This window comes from Bufo bufo, chromosome 4, assembly GCF_905171765.1.
Source record: "Bufo bufo chromosome 4, aBufBuf1.1, whole genome shotgun sequence".
Taxonomy (NCBI): domain Eukaryota; kingdom Metazoa; phylum Chordata; class Amphibia; order Anura; family Bufonidae; genus Bufo; species Bufo bufo.
Genome location: NC_053392.1, coordinates 589,536,058 through 589,555,807, shown reverse-complemented (window position 1 = coordinate 589,555,807; position 19,750 = coordinate 589,536,058). Strand labels below are relative to the sequence as shown.

General features: G+C 42.7%; 1 protein-coding gene across 1 annotated transcript in view; it reads right to left on the bottom strand.

Moving 5' to 3' along the window:
* Nucleotides 1–19,750, bottom strand: part of SPATA17 (spermatogenesis associated 17) — a 205,205-nt gene that overhangs the window by 44,368 nt on the left and 141,087 nt on the right. Inside the window, exon 9 of the mRNA XM_040427611.1 lies at nucleotides 2,833–2,968. Coding sequence (XP_040283545.1) covers nucleotides 2,833–2,968 — 136 coding nt within the window. The remainder of the gene's footprint in view (nucleotides 1–2,832; nucleotides 2,969–19,750) is intronic.

The window sequence follows — 19,750 nt, the reverse complement described above, 5'->3', positions numbered from 1 at the left end:
CATAGTAGTAGTGGGGAGCAGTATACTTACAGTCCGTGCGGCTCCCAGGGCGCTCCAGAATGACGTCAGAGCGCCCCATGCGCATGGATGACGTGATCCATGTGATCACGTCACCCATGCGCATGGGGCGCCCTGACGTCACTCTGAAGCGCCCCGGGAGCCGCACGGACGGTAAGTATACTGCTCCCCCGCTCCCCGCTACACTTTACCATGGCAAACAGGACTTTAGTGTCCTGGGAGCCGTGGTAACCATTCAGAAAAAGCTAAACGTCGGATCCGGTAATGCGCCGAAACGACGTTTAGCTTAAGGCCGGATCCGGATTAATGCCTTTCAATGGGCATTAATTCCAGATCCGGCCTTGCGGCAAGTGTTCAGGATTTTTGACCGGAGCAAAAAGCGCAGCATGCTGCGGTATTTTCTCCAGCCAAAAAACACTTCGTTCCGGAACTGAAGACATCCTGATGCATCCTGAACGGATTTCTCTCCATTCAGAATGCATGGGGATAATCCTGATCAGGATTCTTCCGGCATAGAGCCCCGACGACGGAACTCTATGCCGGAAAAGAACAACACAAGTGTGAAAGAGCCCTTACACAACCACAAACAGCTCTCTGTGATACCAGATGAGATAGATGGATAGATACAGTCCTGATCAAAAGTTTAAGACCACTTGAAAAATTGCAAAAAATCATATTTAGCATGGCTGGATCTTAACAAGGTTCCATTTAGAGCTTCAACATGTAACAAGAAGAGAGAGTGAGACAAAACATTTTTTGAGCATTCAATTTAATGAAAACAACGATTAAACTGAAACGATTAATCCTGAGGGTTATGGAACAAAAAAGTCAAGTGGAAGACCCAAAAAAATTTCATCAGCACTGAGCCGGAGGAACTAATTGGCTGTCCGTCAAGACACTGGACGATCCTCGACCCAAATTAAGGCCCTTACTGGTGCTGACTGCAGCCCCATAACCATCAGACGGTATCTGAGACTGAAGGGCTTCAAAAACAAAAAACGTCTTCAAAGACCTCGTCTCCTTGAACGCCACAGAACTGCTCGTTTGGACTTTGCAAGAGAGCACCAAACATGGGACATTCAAAGGTGGAAGAAAGTTTTATTCTCTGATGAGAAAAAATTTAACCTTGATGGTCCTGATGGTTTCCAACGTTACTGTCATGACAAGCAGATCCCACCTAAGATGTTTTCTATGTGCCACAGTGGAGGGGGCGCCATAATGGTCTGGGGGGCTTTTTCCTTCAGTGGAACAATGGAGCTTCAGGAAGTGCAGGGGCGTCAAATGGCCGCTGGCTATGTCCAGATGTTGCAGAGAGCATTCCTCATGACTGAGGGCCCTCGTCTGTGTGGTAACGACTGGGTTTTTCAACAGGACAACGCTACAGTACACAATGCCCGCAGGACAAGGGACTTCTTCCAGGAGAATAACATCACTCTTATTGGCCCATCCTGCGTGTTCCCCTGATCTAAATACAATTGAGAACCTTTGGGGATGGATGGCAAGGGAAGTTTACAAAAATGGACATCAGTTCCAGACAGTAGATGGCCTTCGTGCGGCCGTCTTCACCACTTGGAGAAATGTTCCCACTCACCTCATGGAAACGCTTGCATCAAGCATGCCGTAACGGATTTTTGAAGTGATAAACAATAACGGCGGAGCTACTCATTACTGAGTTCATGATTGGAAGTTGGATTTCTGTTTTGGGGGGGGGTTTAGTTTTTTTTTGGAGGTGTGGTCCTCAACTTTTGATCAGCTGAAAAACAGCCTGTTTCAGTTTATTCGTTGTTTTCATTAAATTGAATGCTCAAAAAATGTTTTGTCTCACTCCCATTTCTTCTTGTTGCATGTTGAAGCTCTACTTGGAACCTTGTTAAGATCCAGCCATGCTAAATAGGATTTTTTGCCATTTTTCAAGTGGTCTTAAACTTTTGATCAGGACTGAATATAGATAAAAAAAAAATACAGATAAATAGATAGACAGATAGATAGATATAAAAAACAAAACAAAAGAAACAACAGAACAAGGCACAGAAAGTAAATATGGCATCAGAACCAAGCACAGTAAATATCTCTGGTATCAGAACCAAACAAAGTATATATATATATATCATACCAGAACCCAGCAAGTTAATATATATGGTACAGAAGTAAGCACAATAAATATGGTGTAAGATTATGGCTACACGACGACATGTGTCGCGCGACACATAGGGCACAACTACACTGCAACATTTGTCACGCAACATTTTGTCGCAGTAATGTTGTGCGGCAATTTTTATAATGGTAGTCTATGGTGTCGCACTGCGACTTGGACATGCTGCGACTGCGACTGGGTTTTTTGCAACTGTCGTGTCGCAGCATGTTGCAGTGCGACACCATAGACTACCATTATGAAAATTGTCGCGCGACATTGGTGCGACAAAATGTTGCACGACAAATGTTGTCGTGTAGACCTAGCCTAAGAACCAGAGTAAATAATATGGCCCCAAAACCAAGCAAAGTAAATAAACATGGTACCAGAGCCAAGCAGAATAAACAGATATGATACTAGCACCAAGCACAGTAAATTAATAAGTCCCCAGAACCAAGCACAGTAAATAAATATAGTACCAGGGACAAGCAGAGTAAATAGATATGGTACTAGAACGAAGCACAGTTTATAAATATGGTACCAAAACCAAGCACAGTAAATAATTATGGCACTAGAACCAAGTAAAGTAAATCAATTTGATATCAGAACCAAGCACAGTAAATAAATATAGTTCCAGAGGTGATAGATACAGAAGACAGACATTTAAATAGATAGCTAATTACCTTGCGTGAAATCCATTTGACTGTATCTTCATCTCGAAAGCGTTGATCGCTGTAAGGAATCTGCTTGTATTCAGTTGAAGTATGAAGTAGAGACTCATAGGGTTTATTTTTTTGGAAGGAGGAGAATGGAGCAAACCTGATAGAAAAACAAATGTGACATTAAAAATGTGAAATAATTCAGTTTATTTTGCTGACCATTCTGCTGAAGGTTGCTGCACATACAGTTGCAAGAATGTGAACCCTTTGGAATGATATGGATTTCTGCACAAATTGATCATAAAATGTGATCTGATCTTCATCTAAGTCCCAACAATAGACAATCACAGTCTGCTTAAACTAATAACAAACAAAGAATTAAATGTTACCATGTTTTTATTGAACACACCATGTAAACATTCACAGTGCAGGTGGGAAAAGTATGTGAACCCTTGATTTAATAACTGGTTGAACCTCCTTTGGCAGCAATAACTTCAACCAAACGTTTCCTGTAGTTGCAGATTAGACGTGCACAACGGTCAGGAGTAATTCTTGACCATTACTCTTTACAGAACAGTTTCAGTTCAGCAATATTCTTGGGATGTCTGGTGTGAATTGCTTTCTTGAGGTCATACCGCAGCATCTCAATCGGGTTGAGGTCAGGACTGGGCCACTCCAAAAGGCGTATTTTCTTCTGTTTAAGCCATTCTGTTGTTGATTTACTTCTATGCTTTGGGTCATTGTCCTGTTGCAACACCCATCTTCTGTTGAGCTTCAGCTGGTGGACAGATGGCCTTATGTTCTATAGCTAAATGTCTTGATAAACTTGGGAATTCATTTTTCCTTCGATTATAGCAATCCGTCCAGGGCCTGACCCAGCAAAGCAGCCCCAAACCATGATGCCCCCACCACCATACTTCACAGTTGGGATGAGGTTTCGATGTTGTTGTGCTTTGCCTCTTTTTCTCCACACATAGTGTTGTGTATTTCTTCCAAACAACTCAACTTTGGTTTAACCTGTCCACAGAATATTTTGCCAGTACTGCTGTGGAACATCCAGGTGCTCTTGTGCAAACTGTAAACAAGCAGCAATGTTTTTTTGGGACAGCAGTGGCTTCCTCTGTGGTATCCTCCCATGAAATCCATTCTTGTTTAGTGTTTTTTGTATCATAGATTCGCTAACAGGGATTAGTTAGCATATGCCAGAGGCTTTTGTAAGTCTTTAGTTGACACTCTAGGATTCTTCTTCACCTCATTGAGCAGTCTGCGCTGTGCTCTTGCAGTCATTTTACAGGACGGCCACTCCTAGGGAGAGTAGCAGCAGTGCTGAACTTTCTCCATTTATAGACAATTTGTCTTACCGTGGACTGATGAACAGCAAGGCTTTTGGAGATACTTTTATAACCCTTTCCAGCTTTATGCAAGTCAACAATTCTTAATCGTAGGTCTTCTGAGAGCTCTTTTGTGCGAGGCATCATTCACATCAGGCAATGCTTCTTGTGAAAAGCAAACCCAGAACTGGTGTGTGTTTTTTATAGGACAGGGCAGCTGTAACCAACACCTCCAATCTCATCTCATTGATTGGACTCCAGTTGGCTGACACCTCACTCCAATTAGCTCTTGCAGATGTCAATAGTCTAGGGGTTCGCATACTTGTTCCACCTGCACTGTGAATGTTTACATGGTGTGTTCAATAAAAACATGGTAACATTTAATTCTTTGTGTGTTATTAGTTTAAGCAGACTGTGATTGTCTATTGTTGTGACTTAGATGAAGATCAGATCACATTTTATGACCAATTTGTGCAGAAATCTATATAATTCCAAAGGGTTCACATACTTTTTCTTGCAAATGTATGTACCAGTAATAAAGCAATCCAGTGCTGGAAAAGGAACTGGGCAAATAAATAGCGTATTTACGTCAGGTTTCAGTATTTAAATGGGTCCAAAGTGCTGATTCATTAAAGAAGTCATTTACAGGGGTCAGAGCTCCATTTTTCTAATACAGAACTCTAAATTCCCTGCATAGACACATAAAATATAATATTCTGGCTACCTGCAGCCACCCCTAGGGAGAGCTGAGAAGCTGAGGGTACCCTGGAGGAAGCCGGAAGGGGGAAACCCTCGGTGGAGTCATTGTGAGGTGTGCTATGCTTGGTTTTTAAGACTGGATTGATAAGCACTTTTATCATTTTAAATGCGGGTACAGTAAAACCCATTGCAATTGGCGTTCTTCACGGTCTCCTGCTATGTTTGGTGTTATGCAAATGTTACAGTACATGCTATTCTATACATTATACTTATACATGTTATTTGTATTTTTGTAGTTTTACCGCACACTTGTACAATCTCTCACTCACACGCATCGCGCAGAGAGTACAACCTGTTGACCAATATTTGGAAGACAGGAATGGTTTATGCTGAATGTCAGACTGCACACTGTGTGAATGTGTATGAAGACAGAACAACCCGACAAGTCATATTTAGAACATTGTTCAAAAAGGGTTTGTCCAAAAAATGACTCTTTATACAGACACTTCCTTAAAAAGTATTCTTAAAGGGTTTTTCCAAGTGTTTAATATGGAGGACCTATCCTCAGGATGGGTCATCAATATCTGATTGGTAGGGGTCTGACTCCTGACACCCTTGAGTGCTGTGGCCTCTTCACAGCTTACCAAGCACAGTGCTGTCCATTGCATAGTGGCTGTGCTTGGTACTGCAGCTCAGGCCCATGTGACCGATTCTATGTGACTGATGTACAGTGATGTCACAGGCCTAAGAAGCTATTCATCGGTGCGCCGCAGCCTCTTCAATCAGCTAATTGGCAGAGATGCTGGGAGTCAGGCCCCCACGATCAGATATTTATGACCTATGGACAGTTTATCGATATAAAGCTCATGGAAAAACTCTTTAAACTCAATATTCTTAGAAAACAATTTTTTAAATAATTTTTGGCTGTTTTTCTTTTTCATTTCGGCAGTGCTATGTCGCTGAAAAGTAACTGTGTTGACTGTGGCAATCAAGGCAGGGAGATAAAACTTCTATATAGATAGGTAATCCATTGTCAGTTTACTGCTGCTGTCAGGGTAAGATGTTTTCTGATGGGTAATCATCATGAAAATAGTAGGTGTAGAGTTGGAATAAGACCATGACAGCTCTATGGTTCTCTTGATAAGCGTAGATAAAGATGCCCATAGAAGAGCATTGCATTGATCAGTGTAATGTATGATGCTCTAATGGAGTCACCAGAGGGCAACTTTCTATGGCCGCAGTGATGGTCTGACTGAGAGAGTTAAGCAAAACAGCTTTGTTAAAAGTCCAAACTAAGAGGAAGTTAAAGAGCCAGGATTGGAAGAAGTATACATGAAGTAACTTCAAAAAATTACATCCAGAAAACTATCCATCTGGATAAGATTTCATAGAATATTCACACAGTTAGGCCTCATGCACACGAACATATTTTGTTTCCGTGTCCGTTCCGTTCTTTTTGCGGATAGGATGTGGACCAATTCATTTCAATGGGTCTGCAAAAAATGTGTGCTGTCCGCATCCGTATGTCCGTTCCGTAGTCCCGCAAAAAATGTGTATCCTATTCTTGTCCGTTTTGCGGACAAGCATTGACATTGTTACAATGGATCTGCAAAAAAGCGGATGTCACACGTACATCCTCTTTTGCGGATCCGAATTTTGCGGGCAGCAAAATACATACGGTTGTGTGCATGTAGCCTTAATGTGATCTTTTTTATGGAATCATTATTTCAAAAATAATACATAAAACAGATAATTGCTAGGGAACGCATTAGAATAGTTTAATCAAAAGGATTATAATAAAGGCTAACATAACAATCTAGGTTGTTGCTCTTGAAATTGATCTCAAACATTTTTTATCTTATTACTTTAGTTTAAAATAATAAAAAAATATATGAAACAAAACCCCTTCAAACTAAAGACATTTTTTTAAGGAACGTTTGATAAAAGGCTAACAAATCCTGCAATTAAATCTCGTTAATTTAGCTTTAAATTATACAACAGTGCAGAAGCATGTATATCCTCCTGGGATCTGCAGCACTCATACAAGACAGATTATACTACTTGCAAGGCTAATTTGCACATGGGATGGACATCAGTGAAAAAATTAATGTGGCCCCAATGTCCCTGAGTATACAGAAGAGGTGCTGTGAGCCGGCTGCCGCACTTACAATTTTTATCACTTCTGAATTGCATTTTAATAGTACATTTTTCTTATGCTCCGACATGAAAGAAAATTTGCTATCTCTTGGGATCCTATGGCTGAAAAGCCATGGCGGGCGATGGAGAAATCCGCCTTAGAACATTCAAGATATTGGTAGCTAAATTACACTGCGTGGCGGTGGGAATACTGTACGTACTCGCGTCATATCTGATTATTAACATGCACAAGAGGAATTCAAAGGCATCAGTCTAGTGGAACACACTTAAAACTTGTTTATAGCACCGTGCTAAAAAGACGTAGTCATTTACGGACCATGTGTCCAGGTTTACAGATGTTGACGAAACGATTCAGCCTTGTGGATCTTATTTGGTCTCCATAATGGTGGAACTAAAGATATAGCTCATTGCATTTGTAACCAACATAAGACCAGTTCCAGTGCTTGTAGATAAAATAGTATTTATTTTATAAAACTAAATATATACAAATATATAAATGAAATAAACCTAAAAAAAATACCAATAAAAATGAACGATCTCTGTCTCTCTATAGAACCATACGTGGGGCCCACACATGGACGGTTCCATCTTACTGGTTAGGTAAATATAATATAAAATACAAACAGAAATAAGTCACGGAAGAAAACGCCATAACTATGGACAAATGGGTGCACTTGAATCCATATGTTCACACATGCATCCCCTCTTCCAAAAATATGAACTGACTGCAGTGAAGTAAGTAATAATATAATAAGTGAAGTAAATAATATAAATAAGTCATGGAAACAAAGGCCCCATAACAATGGATATATGTGTGTACATGCATCCATAGGTGCCCACATGCCTCCCCTTAAAGATATAGACTGCTTGCAATGAGGAGTGTAGGTTGGGATGGAACAAAAATACAAAAGTCATGGAAGAAAACCCCATAACTATGGACAGATGCGTGCACTTGCATTTCATATGTGCACACATGCATCCTCCCATCCTGTCAAAAATATGAACTGATTGCAGGGAAATATAAGACATGGAAACAAAGAACCCAGAACAATGGACATGCATCCATATGTGCACACATGCCTCCAAAGAAGCTAGTGACCTGATTTACAGATAATGGGACAATTAGCTAGATCCCATTAGCTAGAACCATAAGTCATCTGCTGACCATGAATTCACCCTTTTAATTATGTTGTTTAATGTTGTTCCAAGATTGATGCTAATCATGTATCTACAAATTTCACAGAATGGAGACGAACCCAGCTTCTCAGTGAAATGCATCTAATTGTGCAGATGAAACAGGGAATTCGGCTGAAAGAGACATAAGGGAAGCCCAAAAAAGACCTGCTCCTTCACAGTTATAACTGTACATAGAAGAACAGCCATATGCACATTTTTGAAAACTCAGGTACACATTAAAAGGAGCTTTCTGCTTTGAACAATTCATTTTTGTTAAAAATATCCACTGATGATCAGCAGATCACAGGTCATCCCACTGTTGAGACCCCCAGGAACCAGATTTTAAAGGGCACCAATCACTTTAACAAATATCTTACATGTCATATTGATATGTCAGAAGTTTTGACAGGTGCAAGTCTAGGAGCTAAGAGATGTGTTTGTTTGTTTGTGTTTGTCTCTGTTCTGATCACTGGGGGGCCACGACTAGGATCCTCAACGATTATGAAAATGGGAGTTTAGTGACCACCGATTGAATGGATCAATGGTCAAAAATGTATGCTTCTGCTCCATTTAAAGTCTACAGGTCAGAATGAGATAGCTGAGTGCATGGCTACCTTCTTCAGTCCTATAGACTGCAAATCCATCTTCTCCTGATCAGTGGAGATCCAAGAGGTGCAACTCCCAAGTGATAGGTGATAAGTGTCAACCTTAGGACAACCCCTTCAAAAACTAAATTTCTCTTTTGTATGTGTATTTTACTAATTATTTTTTTAATCTTTTTTTTGTCCCACAAAGGGACTCTGATCTGAATTTTTTTATCTACTGTATGATGCCCCGGTTATGGCATCACTTATGTTGATCTTCACCCTCACGGTTTTCTGTTGGGGTGGCAGCTGTCAATCACATCAAACATGACTCTGTGATTGTATAGACACAACTGGTATGCCCACATGATTTCAGATGCTGGGAGTTAAAGAGGTCTCCGGGACTTTAATATTGGCAACTAGAGATGAGCGAAGTTTTGTAACATTCGATTCGCTGCTTCAACAAATTTTACAAAATAATTTGCTTCGTGAAAAATTACTTAATCACAAAGCGCATTCCTTTGTAAGTAGCGGGTTCATTGACAGGGAGTGGCGATTGCACCGCCCCCGTCATTGTACTCCTCAGATGCATCATGCATGATCACGGCATCTGATAGCAATAATCTGGTGTAAAAAAATAAATAAATAAATTCAATCATGCTTACCTGATCCATTTGCTTGCGGCGGGCTGGTCCTCGCCTTCTTTCTTGAAGAACTTGCGCAAAATCTTGCGCGGCCCGTGGTGACGTCATACGTGTAAGATCTTCAAGCTAGATGGTGGCGGCTGGCTGTCGCGAGCAAATGGATGAGGTAAGCATGATTTTTATTTATTTTTTAACACCAGTTCAGGAAAAATCGATTCGCTACCATAAAGTATAGGGAAATTTGGCTTTGTGGCGAATCAAATTTTCCCTGATTCGCTCAACACTATTGGCAACCTATCTATAAGATAGGTCATCAATATTAGATCGGCAGTGGTTTCAGCGGTCAGTTCAGCAGTCTGCAGGAGCCGTGGTGTGCCAAATGGAGGCTCCAATCTATACACTGTGTAGTGGCAATGTCTGGTTACTGCAGCTCAGTCCCATTCCAGCTGTTGTAACTAGACATGGAAACTTCACAGTGTACCTAATTGTGCCTGGTTCTGGCATACCGCAGTTCCTGTAAGCAGCTGAAATCCCGGAACCCCCCACGTTCTGATATTGATAAGCTCCTAGATACAGTACATGCTTCCAGCACTGTATATTATGGTGCAGGGTTGGAAAAGGGTTAAGGTTTGCAACAAATCCCCCTGGCTTAGCTTTTTGGGATCCAATGTGCCAAGAGCCCTGTTGAATGTGAGACATTCACAGATTTGCAAGGAGCCGAATATTGAATTTGTCAGATTTTAACCGGAAGCAGAATGTCTAATATGTACCGGAGTGAAATACGACGGTTCTGGTTTAATAGATGAAAATATAATGACCTCCTTTTATAAATAAAAGAGAAAGTCAAGAACCTCAGAAGAAGTCAGAACTTGTTAATTATACAAAGTCTTAATATCTCCATCCCCAGTGTTATTAAAAAAACATAGCATCATTAGAAAAATTAAGCTGGGGAAAAAAAATGAAGGCGCAGCTTTGTAAATATCCAGTGGAAATTAGCTGCAAAAGACAGAGGAATTCTGGATCAAAAGCGGGTAATCATCTTTAACCGTGCCCCAGGGCGCTCATTTGTAAAATATGATTTGCTCGTTGACTATCTCTCATTTTACTGCTTGCAGTGGAGCATTCTGTATTAATGGGGTGAGATCATTTACTAGTATAACTTAAAAAGCCTCTTTTGATTATTAAATGTTGCATGCGATGACGGTAATTACAGAGCTGACAACTCAGACATTAATGGCGTACCTTCTTCCTTGACCTACTGGTGCCACACACGTCAGGTGTTATAAAAAACACTCAGTATTTCAAGGCAAGGAAGAAAAACCCACAATGGTAACTGAAATAACTGAAAATGACAAACGTAATAATAAATAACGATTTTTCTGAAATTCAACTAGTGAAAATCAGACACTGCTATTGAATTATTTTAAAGAGGACCTTTCACCGATCCTGACATTGTGAACTAAGTATCATGACATATACAGCGGCGCTCAGGGATCTCACTGCACTTACTATTATCCCTGGGCGCCGCTCCGTTCTCCAGCTATGCCCTCCGGTATGTTCGGGGACTTGGTTATAGTAGGCGGAGTCTGCCCTTGTTCTGCGGGCGTCTCCTTCTCCTAGGCTGTAGCGCTGGCCAATCGCATCGCAGAGCTTACAGCCTGGGAGGAGGAGCGAGAAGGAGACGCCGCAGAACAAGGGCAGACTCCGCCTACTATAACCAAGTCCCCGAACATACCGGAGGACATAACGGGAGAACGGAGCGGCGCCCAGGGATAATAGTAAGTGCAGTGAGATCCCTGGGCGCCGCTCTATATGTCATGATACTTAGTTCACAATGTCAGGATCTTTAATAAATAGACTAATGAAACTGGCCTGAACAAAAATGATGGTATCCTTAAAGGGATTCTGTCACCAGGTTTCTCCCCTGTCAGCTAAACATATGCTGATGTTCAGGGCCTCATCAGGATTCCTAATGTGGGCTTCTAAATGTGATCCGTAGCCTTATTTTGCTAAAAAACAGGTTTTACTAACCTGTCACTCAAAGAAATAAGGTGCCCAAGGGGATGTCAGGGGATGTCAAGGGATGCAAGGTGCCCGCCGCACCCACCGCCTTTCCAGACTTCTGCACCGCCTCCTAATCCTCTGTGCCGCCTCTCGCTCTCCCTCCCTCCCCCCTCCTCCTGCTGTAAGATATCGCTCGTGCGCACAGGGCTCTGAGAGGCTGGCGCCAGAGTGCAGGTCATACCTGGGTTGAGCGAAGTGCCGGCTCATGCGCACTTCGCTTCAAGAGGCCAAATCGAGAAGTCCGCACGGGCGCATCATGCAGAGCCCTGTGCGCACGCGAGATCTTACAGCAGGAGGAGGGGGGATGGAGGGAGAGCGAGAGGCGGCACAGAGGATTAGGAGGCGGTGCAGAAGTCTGGAAAGGCATGCGCTGAGCACGAACGGCGGTGGGTGCGGCCGGCACCTTGCATCCCTTGACATCCTCTTGAGCACCTTATTTCTTTGACTGACAGGTTAGTAAAACCAGTTTTTTAGCAAAATAAGGCTACGGATCACATTTAGAAGCCCACATTAGGAATCCTGATGAGGCCCTGAACATCAGCATATTTTTAGCTGACAGGGGAGAAACCTGGTGACAGAATCCCTTTAACTTAATATTTTGTTGCACAAGCCTTTGAGACAATCACTATAATCGAGTGATTTCTGTAACTCTCAATGAGACTTCTGCCCGGGTCCACAGGTATTTTGTCCCACTCCTCGTCAGCAGACTGCTCCAGCTGTCTCAGGTTGCCTTCTCCAGACTGCATGTTTCAGCTTCTTCCACAGATGTTCAATAGGATTTAGATCGGGCCTCACAGAAGGCCAATGCTTTGCTCTTAGCCATTAGCTGTGTCTTTTGGGTCATTATCCTGTTGGAGGATCCATGACCTGCAACTGAAACCAAGCTTTCTGACACTGGGCTGCACATTTCGCACCAGATTCCTTCATAGTCTTGAGATTTCCTTGTATCCTGTACAGATTCAAGACACCCTGTGCCAGATGAAGCAAAGCAGACCCAAAACATAACTGAGCCTCCTCATTGTTTCTCAGTAGGTACAATGGGGGAGATTTATCAAACTGGTGTAAAGTAGAACTGGCTTAGGTGCTCATAGCAACCAATCAGATTCCAGCTTTCATTTTCCAAAGGAGCTGTGAAAAATTAAAGGTATAATCTGATTGGTTGCTTTGGGCAACTAAGACAGTTCTACTTAACACCAATTAGATAAATCTCCTCCAATGGTCTTTTCTTTGTAGGCTTCATTTTTGCATCTGTGAACATAGAGCTGATGCGACTTGCCAAAAAGCTCCAGTTTTGTCTCATCTGTCCAAAGGACACTCTACCAGAAGCCTTGTGACTTGTCAATAGGCATTTTTGCAAATTCCAGTCCCGCTTTTTTATGATTTGCTTTTAACAGTGGTTGAAACAAGTTCACTTTGGCTAAGACAGTGATGGATGGCACGATCTGACACTGATGTACCTTGACATTAGAGTTCACCTCTAATCTCTTTGCAAGTTGTGCTAGCCTTTTTGGTTACCATCCGTATTATCTACCTCTTCAATTTGTAATCAGTTTTCCTCTTGTTACCATGTCCAGGGAGGTTGGCTACAGTCCCGTAGACCTTAAACTTCTGAATAATATGTGCAAATTTAGTGACGGAAACATTAAGCTGTTTGGAGATGGTCTTATAGCCTTTACCTTTAACATGTTTGTCTATAAAAAAAATTCTAACCTCCTGAGAAAACCCTCTCCTTAGCTTTCTTTGGTCCATGTTCAGTGTGGTATACACCATGAAACCAAACAGCATAGTAACTACTTTTCATCCTTTAACCGCCTCACGTCCGCCCATAGGATATAAACGTCCTATGGGTGGACGTCTATTTCTGACAGCACGTTTTAGAACGTCCTGTCAGAAATAGCAGCTGCACGCTAATCGTGCAGCTGCTGATCGGGTTGCCCGCTGTCAGTGACAGCAGGGCAACCCTAAGACAAGGCAGGGACAGTGCCCAGGTGTCCCTGCCTTCACGATAGCTGCAGACACAGCGCTCACCGAGCGCTGTGTCTGCAGAGAAGGAAGCGCTATGCGCTTCCTGTTCCGGCCCGGCGGTCATGTGACCGCCGTGACCGGAGTGTGCAGGAGCTGTGTGAGGTCTCTCAGAGACCTCGATCAGCCCTGCTGTGAGGCTGTACAGCGCAGGATTGCTGCTGTACAGCCTCTAAAGGGGTGCATTTGTCCTGTAACTGGGGCTACTATGTCAGCCCCAGTTACAGGAGAAATCAACAGTGAAAAAAAAAAGAAAAAGTGAAGCAAATGTCCCCCAGAGGTCTTGTATGACCTTATGGGGGACGAAAAGTGTAAAAAAAAATAAAAAAAATAAAAAAAATAAAGGGTTGAAAAAATAAAATAAAATAAAGTTTGACATGTAAAAAAAAAAAAGTTCCCAAGTAAGGAATAGAAAAAATAAAATAAAATAGACATATTAGGTATCGCCGCGTCCGTAAAAACCAGCTCTATAAAAGTATCACATGACCTAACCCCTCGGGTGAACACCGTAAAAAAAAAACTGTCAAAACAAGCAATTTTTGGCACCTTGCATCACAAAAGGTGCAACACCAAGTGATCAAAAACGCGTATGTCCCACAAAATAGTACCAATAAAACCGTCACCTCATCCCGCAAAAAATGAGCCCCTACATAAGAAAATCTCTTAAAAAATAAAAAAACTATAGCTCTTAGAACATGGAGACACTAAAACATCATTTTTTTGGTTTCAAAAATGCTATTATTGTGTTAAAGTGAAACAAATAAAAAAAAGTATACATATTAGGTATTGCCGCGTCCGTAAAAACCAGCTCTATAAAAATATCACATGACCTAACCACTCGGGTGAACACCGTAAAAAAAAAAAAAAAAAAACTGTGTCAAAACAAGCAATTTTTGTCACCTTGCATCACAAAAGGTGCAACACCAAGTGATCAAAAATGCGTATGTCCCACAAAATAGTACCAATAAAACCGTCACCTCATCCCGCAAAAAATGAGCCCCTACATAAGAAAATCTCTCAAAAAATAAAAAAACTATAGCTCTCAGAACATGGACACATTAAAACATAATTTTTTTGTTTCAAAAATGCTATTATTGTGTAAAACTTTAATAAATGAGAAAAAGTATACATATTAGATATCGCCACGTCCGTAACAATCTGCTCTATAAAAATGTCACTTGACTGAACCCCTCAGGTGAACGCTGTAAAAATAAATAAATAGAAACTGTGCTAAAACAACCAATTTTTTGGTCACCTTGCCCCATAAAGTGTTATAATGAATGATCAAAAAATCATATGTACCCAAAAATAGTACTAATAAAACTGGCACCTTATCCCCTAGTTTCCAAAATAGGGTCACTTCTTGGGAGTTTCTACTGTAAGGGTGCATCAGGGGGCTTCAAATGGGACATGGCATCTAAAAACCATGTGGAGTTCCTTTTCTTCTGCGCCCTGCCGTGAGCCCATACAGCAGTTTATGACCACATGTGGGGTGTTTCTGTAAACCGCAGAATCTGGGTAATAAATATTGAGTTTTGTTTGGCTGTTAACCATCGATGTGTTAAAGAAAAAAATTGATTAAAATGGAAAATCTGCCAAAAAAGTGAAATTTAAAAATTTGATCTCCATTTTCCTTTAATTCTTGTGGAACACCTAAAGGGTTAACAAAGTTTGTAAAATCGGTTTTGAATACCTTGAGGGGTGTAGTTTCTACAATGGGGTCATTTATGGGGGTATCCACTATGTAGGCCCCACAAAGTGACTTCAGACCTGAACTGGTCCTTATAAAGTGGATTTTGGCAATTTTCTAAAAAATTTGAAGAATTCCTTCTAAACTTCTAAGCCTTCTAACGTCCTAAAAAAATAAAATGACATTTCCAAAATGATGCCAACATAAAGTAGACATATGGGGAATGTTAAATAATAAATATTTTATGAGGTATCACTTTCTGTTTTAAAAGCAGAGAAATTGAAATTTAGAAAATTGCGAATTTTTCAAATTTTTGGGTAAATTTGGGATTTTTTCATAAATAAAGGTGAAATATTTTGACTCAAATTTATGACTATCATGAAGTACAATGTGTCACGAGAAAACAATCTCTGAATGACTTGGATAAATAAAGGCGTTCCAAAGTTATTACCACATAAAGTGAGATATGTCAGTTTTGCAAAATTTGGCCTGGTCAGGAAGGGGGCAAAGGGCCCAGATGGGAAGTGGTTAAATAGGCAGACTGACTGATTAGAAGTTTGAAGACACCTGTGATGCTAATTACAGGACACACCTTAGTTTTACATGTCCCTATGGTCAGATTATTTTCAGGAGTATCATCATTTTTGTCCAGGCCAGTTTCATTAGTATGTTTTTTCAAATTTTATTATTCTGTTGAACTACAATTCAAAAGCAATGTCTAATTTTCATTAGCTGATTTTCAGTAAATTTTTAATTTATTATTACTTTTGTCAGTTTCATGTTATTTCAGCGACCATTGTGGGTTTTTCTTTCTTTAACAGAAGGGTACCAACAAACGTGCAGACTCATCAAAACAAATTTGGCTTATATATTAAAGGGATCATGCCACGTTTTATACCCATGCCCTATCCACAGGAATGAGTCTGATGGGTGGGCGTCTGACCGATCACTAGAATGGGGGTGGTGTTTCATCCCATATGAATGGAGCAGTGGTTGAACATGCTCGCTGCCGCTCCATTTATCTCTATGGGACTGTGGAGGAAAGGCTGAATACAGCGCTTGGCAATCCCTGGAAGGCCGAGAAGGATAGATGGAATGGCATCACACAAGCTTGACCATCGCTCTGTTAATATGGGGAGACACAGGACCCAGTTATCATCAGTGGGAGTTCCAGCGGTTGGACCCTCCCAGAAAAGACTCCTATCACTTATTCCATAACTACATGTCAAGAGAATTATATGATGACCTTTGATTATCACAGATGGAGATGACAAAATTAGCCCCAGTAGAGGTACAGCACATTTCTGGGAGTTGCATACATATTGAATTTGCCAGATTATAAGGTATATGGACATAAAGGGGGGACATTTACATTCCCCTTATGCCTCTTTTTGGTGTGGAAAAGTCGCAAATCCATTGGTTTTGTGACTTTTTTTGTGCATTTGTGACTTTTCTATTCGCAATCTGCACTTTACGCCTCCCTCCCCAAGGCTACTAAAACATGGCGATGGCAGAGTGAGAATATTGCAAGGGCGGGGATATCGGCCCTGGCTAATTCATGATTATTTATGCCAGAAATAGGTGTAAAAAACACACTTAGGCCTCATGCACACGACCGTATTTTTTTGCGGTCCGCAAAACGGGGTTCCGTTTTCCCGTGATCCGTGACCGTTTTTTCGTCCGTGGGTCTTCCTTGATTTTTGGAGGATCCACGGACATGAAAAAAAAGTCGTTTTGGTGTCCGCCTGGCCGTGCGGAGCCAAACGGATCCGTCCTGAATTACAATGCAAGTCAATGGGGACGGATCCGTTTGACGTTGACACAATATGGTGCCATTTCAAACGGATCCGTCCCCATTGACTTTCAATGTAAAGTCTGGAGTCCCTTTTATACCATCAGATCGGAGTTTTCTCCAATCCGATGGTATATTTTAACTTGAAGCGTCCCCATCACCATGGGAACGCCTCTATGTTAGAATATACTGTCGGATATGAGTGAGATCGTGAAACCTCATTTCCGACAGTATATTCTAACACAGAGGCGTTCCCATGGTGATGGGGACGCTTCTAGTTAGAATATACTACAAACTGTGTACATGACTGCCCCCTGCTGCCTAGCAGCATCCGATCTCTTACAGGGGGCCGTGATCAGCACAATTAACCCCTTAGGTGCCGCACCTGAAGGGGTTAATTGTACTATCATATCCCCCTGTAAGAGATCAGGGCTGCCAGGCAGCAGGGGGCAGACCCCCCCCCCTCCCCAGTTTGAATATCATTGGTGGCCAGTGCGGCCCCCCCCCCTCCTCCCTCTATTGTAACAATTCGTTGGTGGCACAGTGTGCCCCCCCCCCCCTTCCTCCCTCTATTGTAATAAATCGTTGGTGGCACAGTGTGCGCCCCCCATTGGCCCCCCTCCCTCTATAGCATTAACAACATTGGTGGCTAGTGTGCGGCCTCCCATCTTCCCCCCCCCCCCCGATCATTGGTGGCAGCGGGTTACTAGCAATAGTACAATAGTAAAAGATTCATACTTTACCTGGGAGCTTGGGAGCTGCGAGGTTCGTGTCCGGCCGGGAGCTCCTCCTACTAGTAAGTGACAGTTCATTTAGCAATGCGCCGCACAGACCTGTCACTTACCAGTAGGTGGAGCTCCCGGCCGGACACGAACATCGCAGCAGCAGCCTGGAGCAGGTAAGTATGAATCTTCTACTATTGTACTATTGCTAAGTAACCATGGCAACCAGGACTGTAGTAGCGTCCCGGTTGCCATGGTTACCGATCGGAGCCCCAGCGATTAAACTGGGACTCCGATCGGAACTCCGCTGCCACCAATGATGGGGGGGGGGGGGAGAGATGGGAGGCCGCACACTGGCCACCAATGTTGTTAATGCTATAGAGGGAGGGGGGGCCGATGGGGGGCGCACACTGTGCCACCAACGAATTATTACAATAGCGGGAGGGAGGGGGGGGGGCGCACACTGTGCCACCAACGATTTATTACAATAGAGGGAGGGGGGGGGGGGCCGCACTGGCCACCAATGATATTCAAACTGGGGGGGGGGGGGGGGGGGGTCTGCCCCCTGCTGCCTGGCAGCCCTGATCTCTTACAGGGGGCCGTGATCAGCACAATTAACCCCTTCAGGTGCCGCACCTGAAGGGGTTAATTGTGCTGATCACGGCCCCCTGTAAGAGATCGGGTGCTGCCAGGCAGCAGGGGGCAGTCTTGTACACAGTTTGTAGTGTATTCTAACTAGAAGCGTCCCCATCACCATGGGAACGCTTCTGTGTTAGAATATACTGTCGGTTCTGAGTTTTCACGAAGTGAAAACTCAGCTTTGAAAAAGCTTTATGCAGACGGATCTTCGGATCCGTCTGTATAAAAACTAACCTACGGCCACGGATCACGGATGCCAATCTTGTGTGCATCCGTGTTCTTTCACGGACCCATTGACTTGAATGGGTCCGTGAACCGTTGGCCGTGAAAAAAATAGGACAGGTCATATTTTTTTCACGGCCAGGAAACACGGCTCACGGATGCGGCTGCCAAACGGTGCATTTTCCGTTTTTTCCACGGACCCATTGAAAGTCAATGGGTCCGCGAAAAAAAACGGAAAACGGCACAACGGCCACGGATGCACACAACGGTCGTGTGCATGAGGCCTTACTAGAATGAAAATCAACAGGGCAAACTCTGAGAAAGTAAGGAATGCTGGGAAAACTTTTGAAGACAGCAGAATTATGATTGCAGCTCTTAAGTACAATACATATTATAATTCAGGATCAGTTGTCCAGTAATTATATAGGAAATGTACAGAAAATATTAATATCCAGATAACCTTAGTCCTGTTAACACACTACATGTATACTGTAGGTGATGCAGTCTATACAACACTCAAGACTGTGGTAAAAATCTGTGGTTTCCAAACTGGGTTCCTGGTAATACCAAGAGTTTTCACTTTATACAGTATGGATGAGGTACAGTTACAAAGTGGATGTGGGTTCGCTGTGACACTTGAACAGATTTGGGTTGAGGCTACTCCTAAGAGGGTTATCTAAGTGGCCCTCCAGGTCTTCACCTTTTGACCTCTATACAGGGATCGGCTGCTACCTCTTGGAGAAATCTCTGTGGTAGTGAATGATGATCCACAAGGGTAAAAAGAACTAGGTGTAGGGCACCAACGGATTGGGCAAATCCATAGTTAGAGACAGACCGAGGTCAGGCAGGCAGAGTTTGCCTAATCCAATAAACAGCCCAGGGTCAGAGTGGGTAGCTAAGGCTCAGGATGAAAATCAGGCAAAGGTCAGGTCAGGCAGTGAAGGGTTAAATCGGGAAAATAAGCAGAAGTCGGTACATAGGCAGACAAACGTATCAACAGCACACCTTTATAGGAACCTAGCAAACTACCACCTATTGCACAGGCTCCTTCCCATAGGCATAGGCGCCTTAAGAGCTGGAGGAAGGGTGTGCACACACCCTATGGCCCGAGCAGGTTCAGGTCTCAGCCTGCAAAAGGAGAGGAATGTCAGTAAGAAGCAGGAGAGAAGAGTGGCTGCGGATGTGGACCTCTGCCGTAAC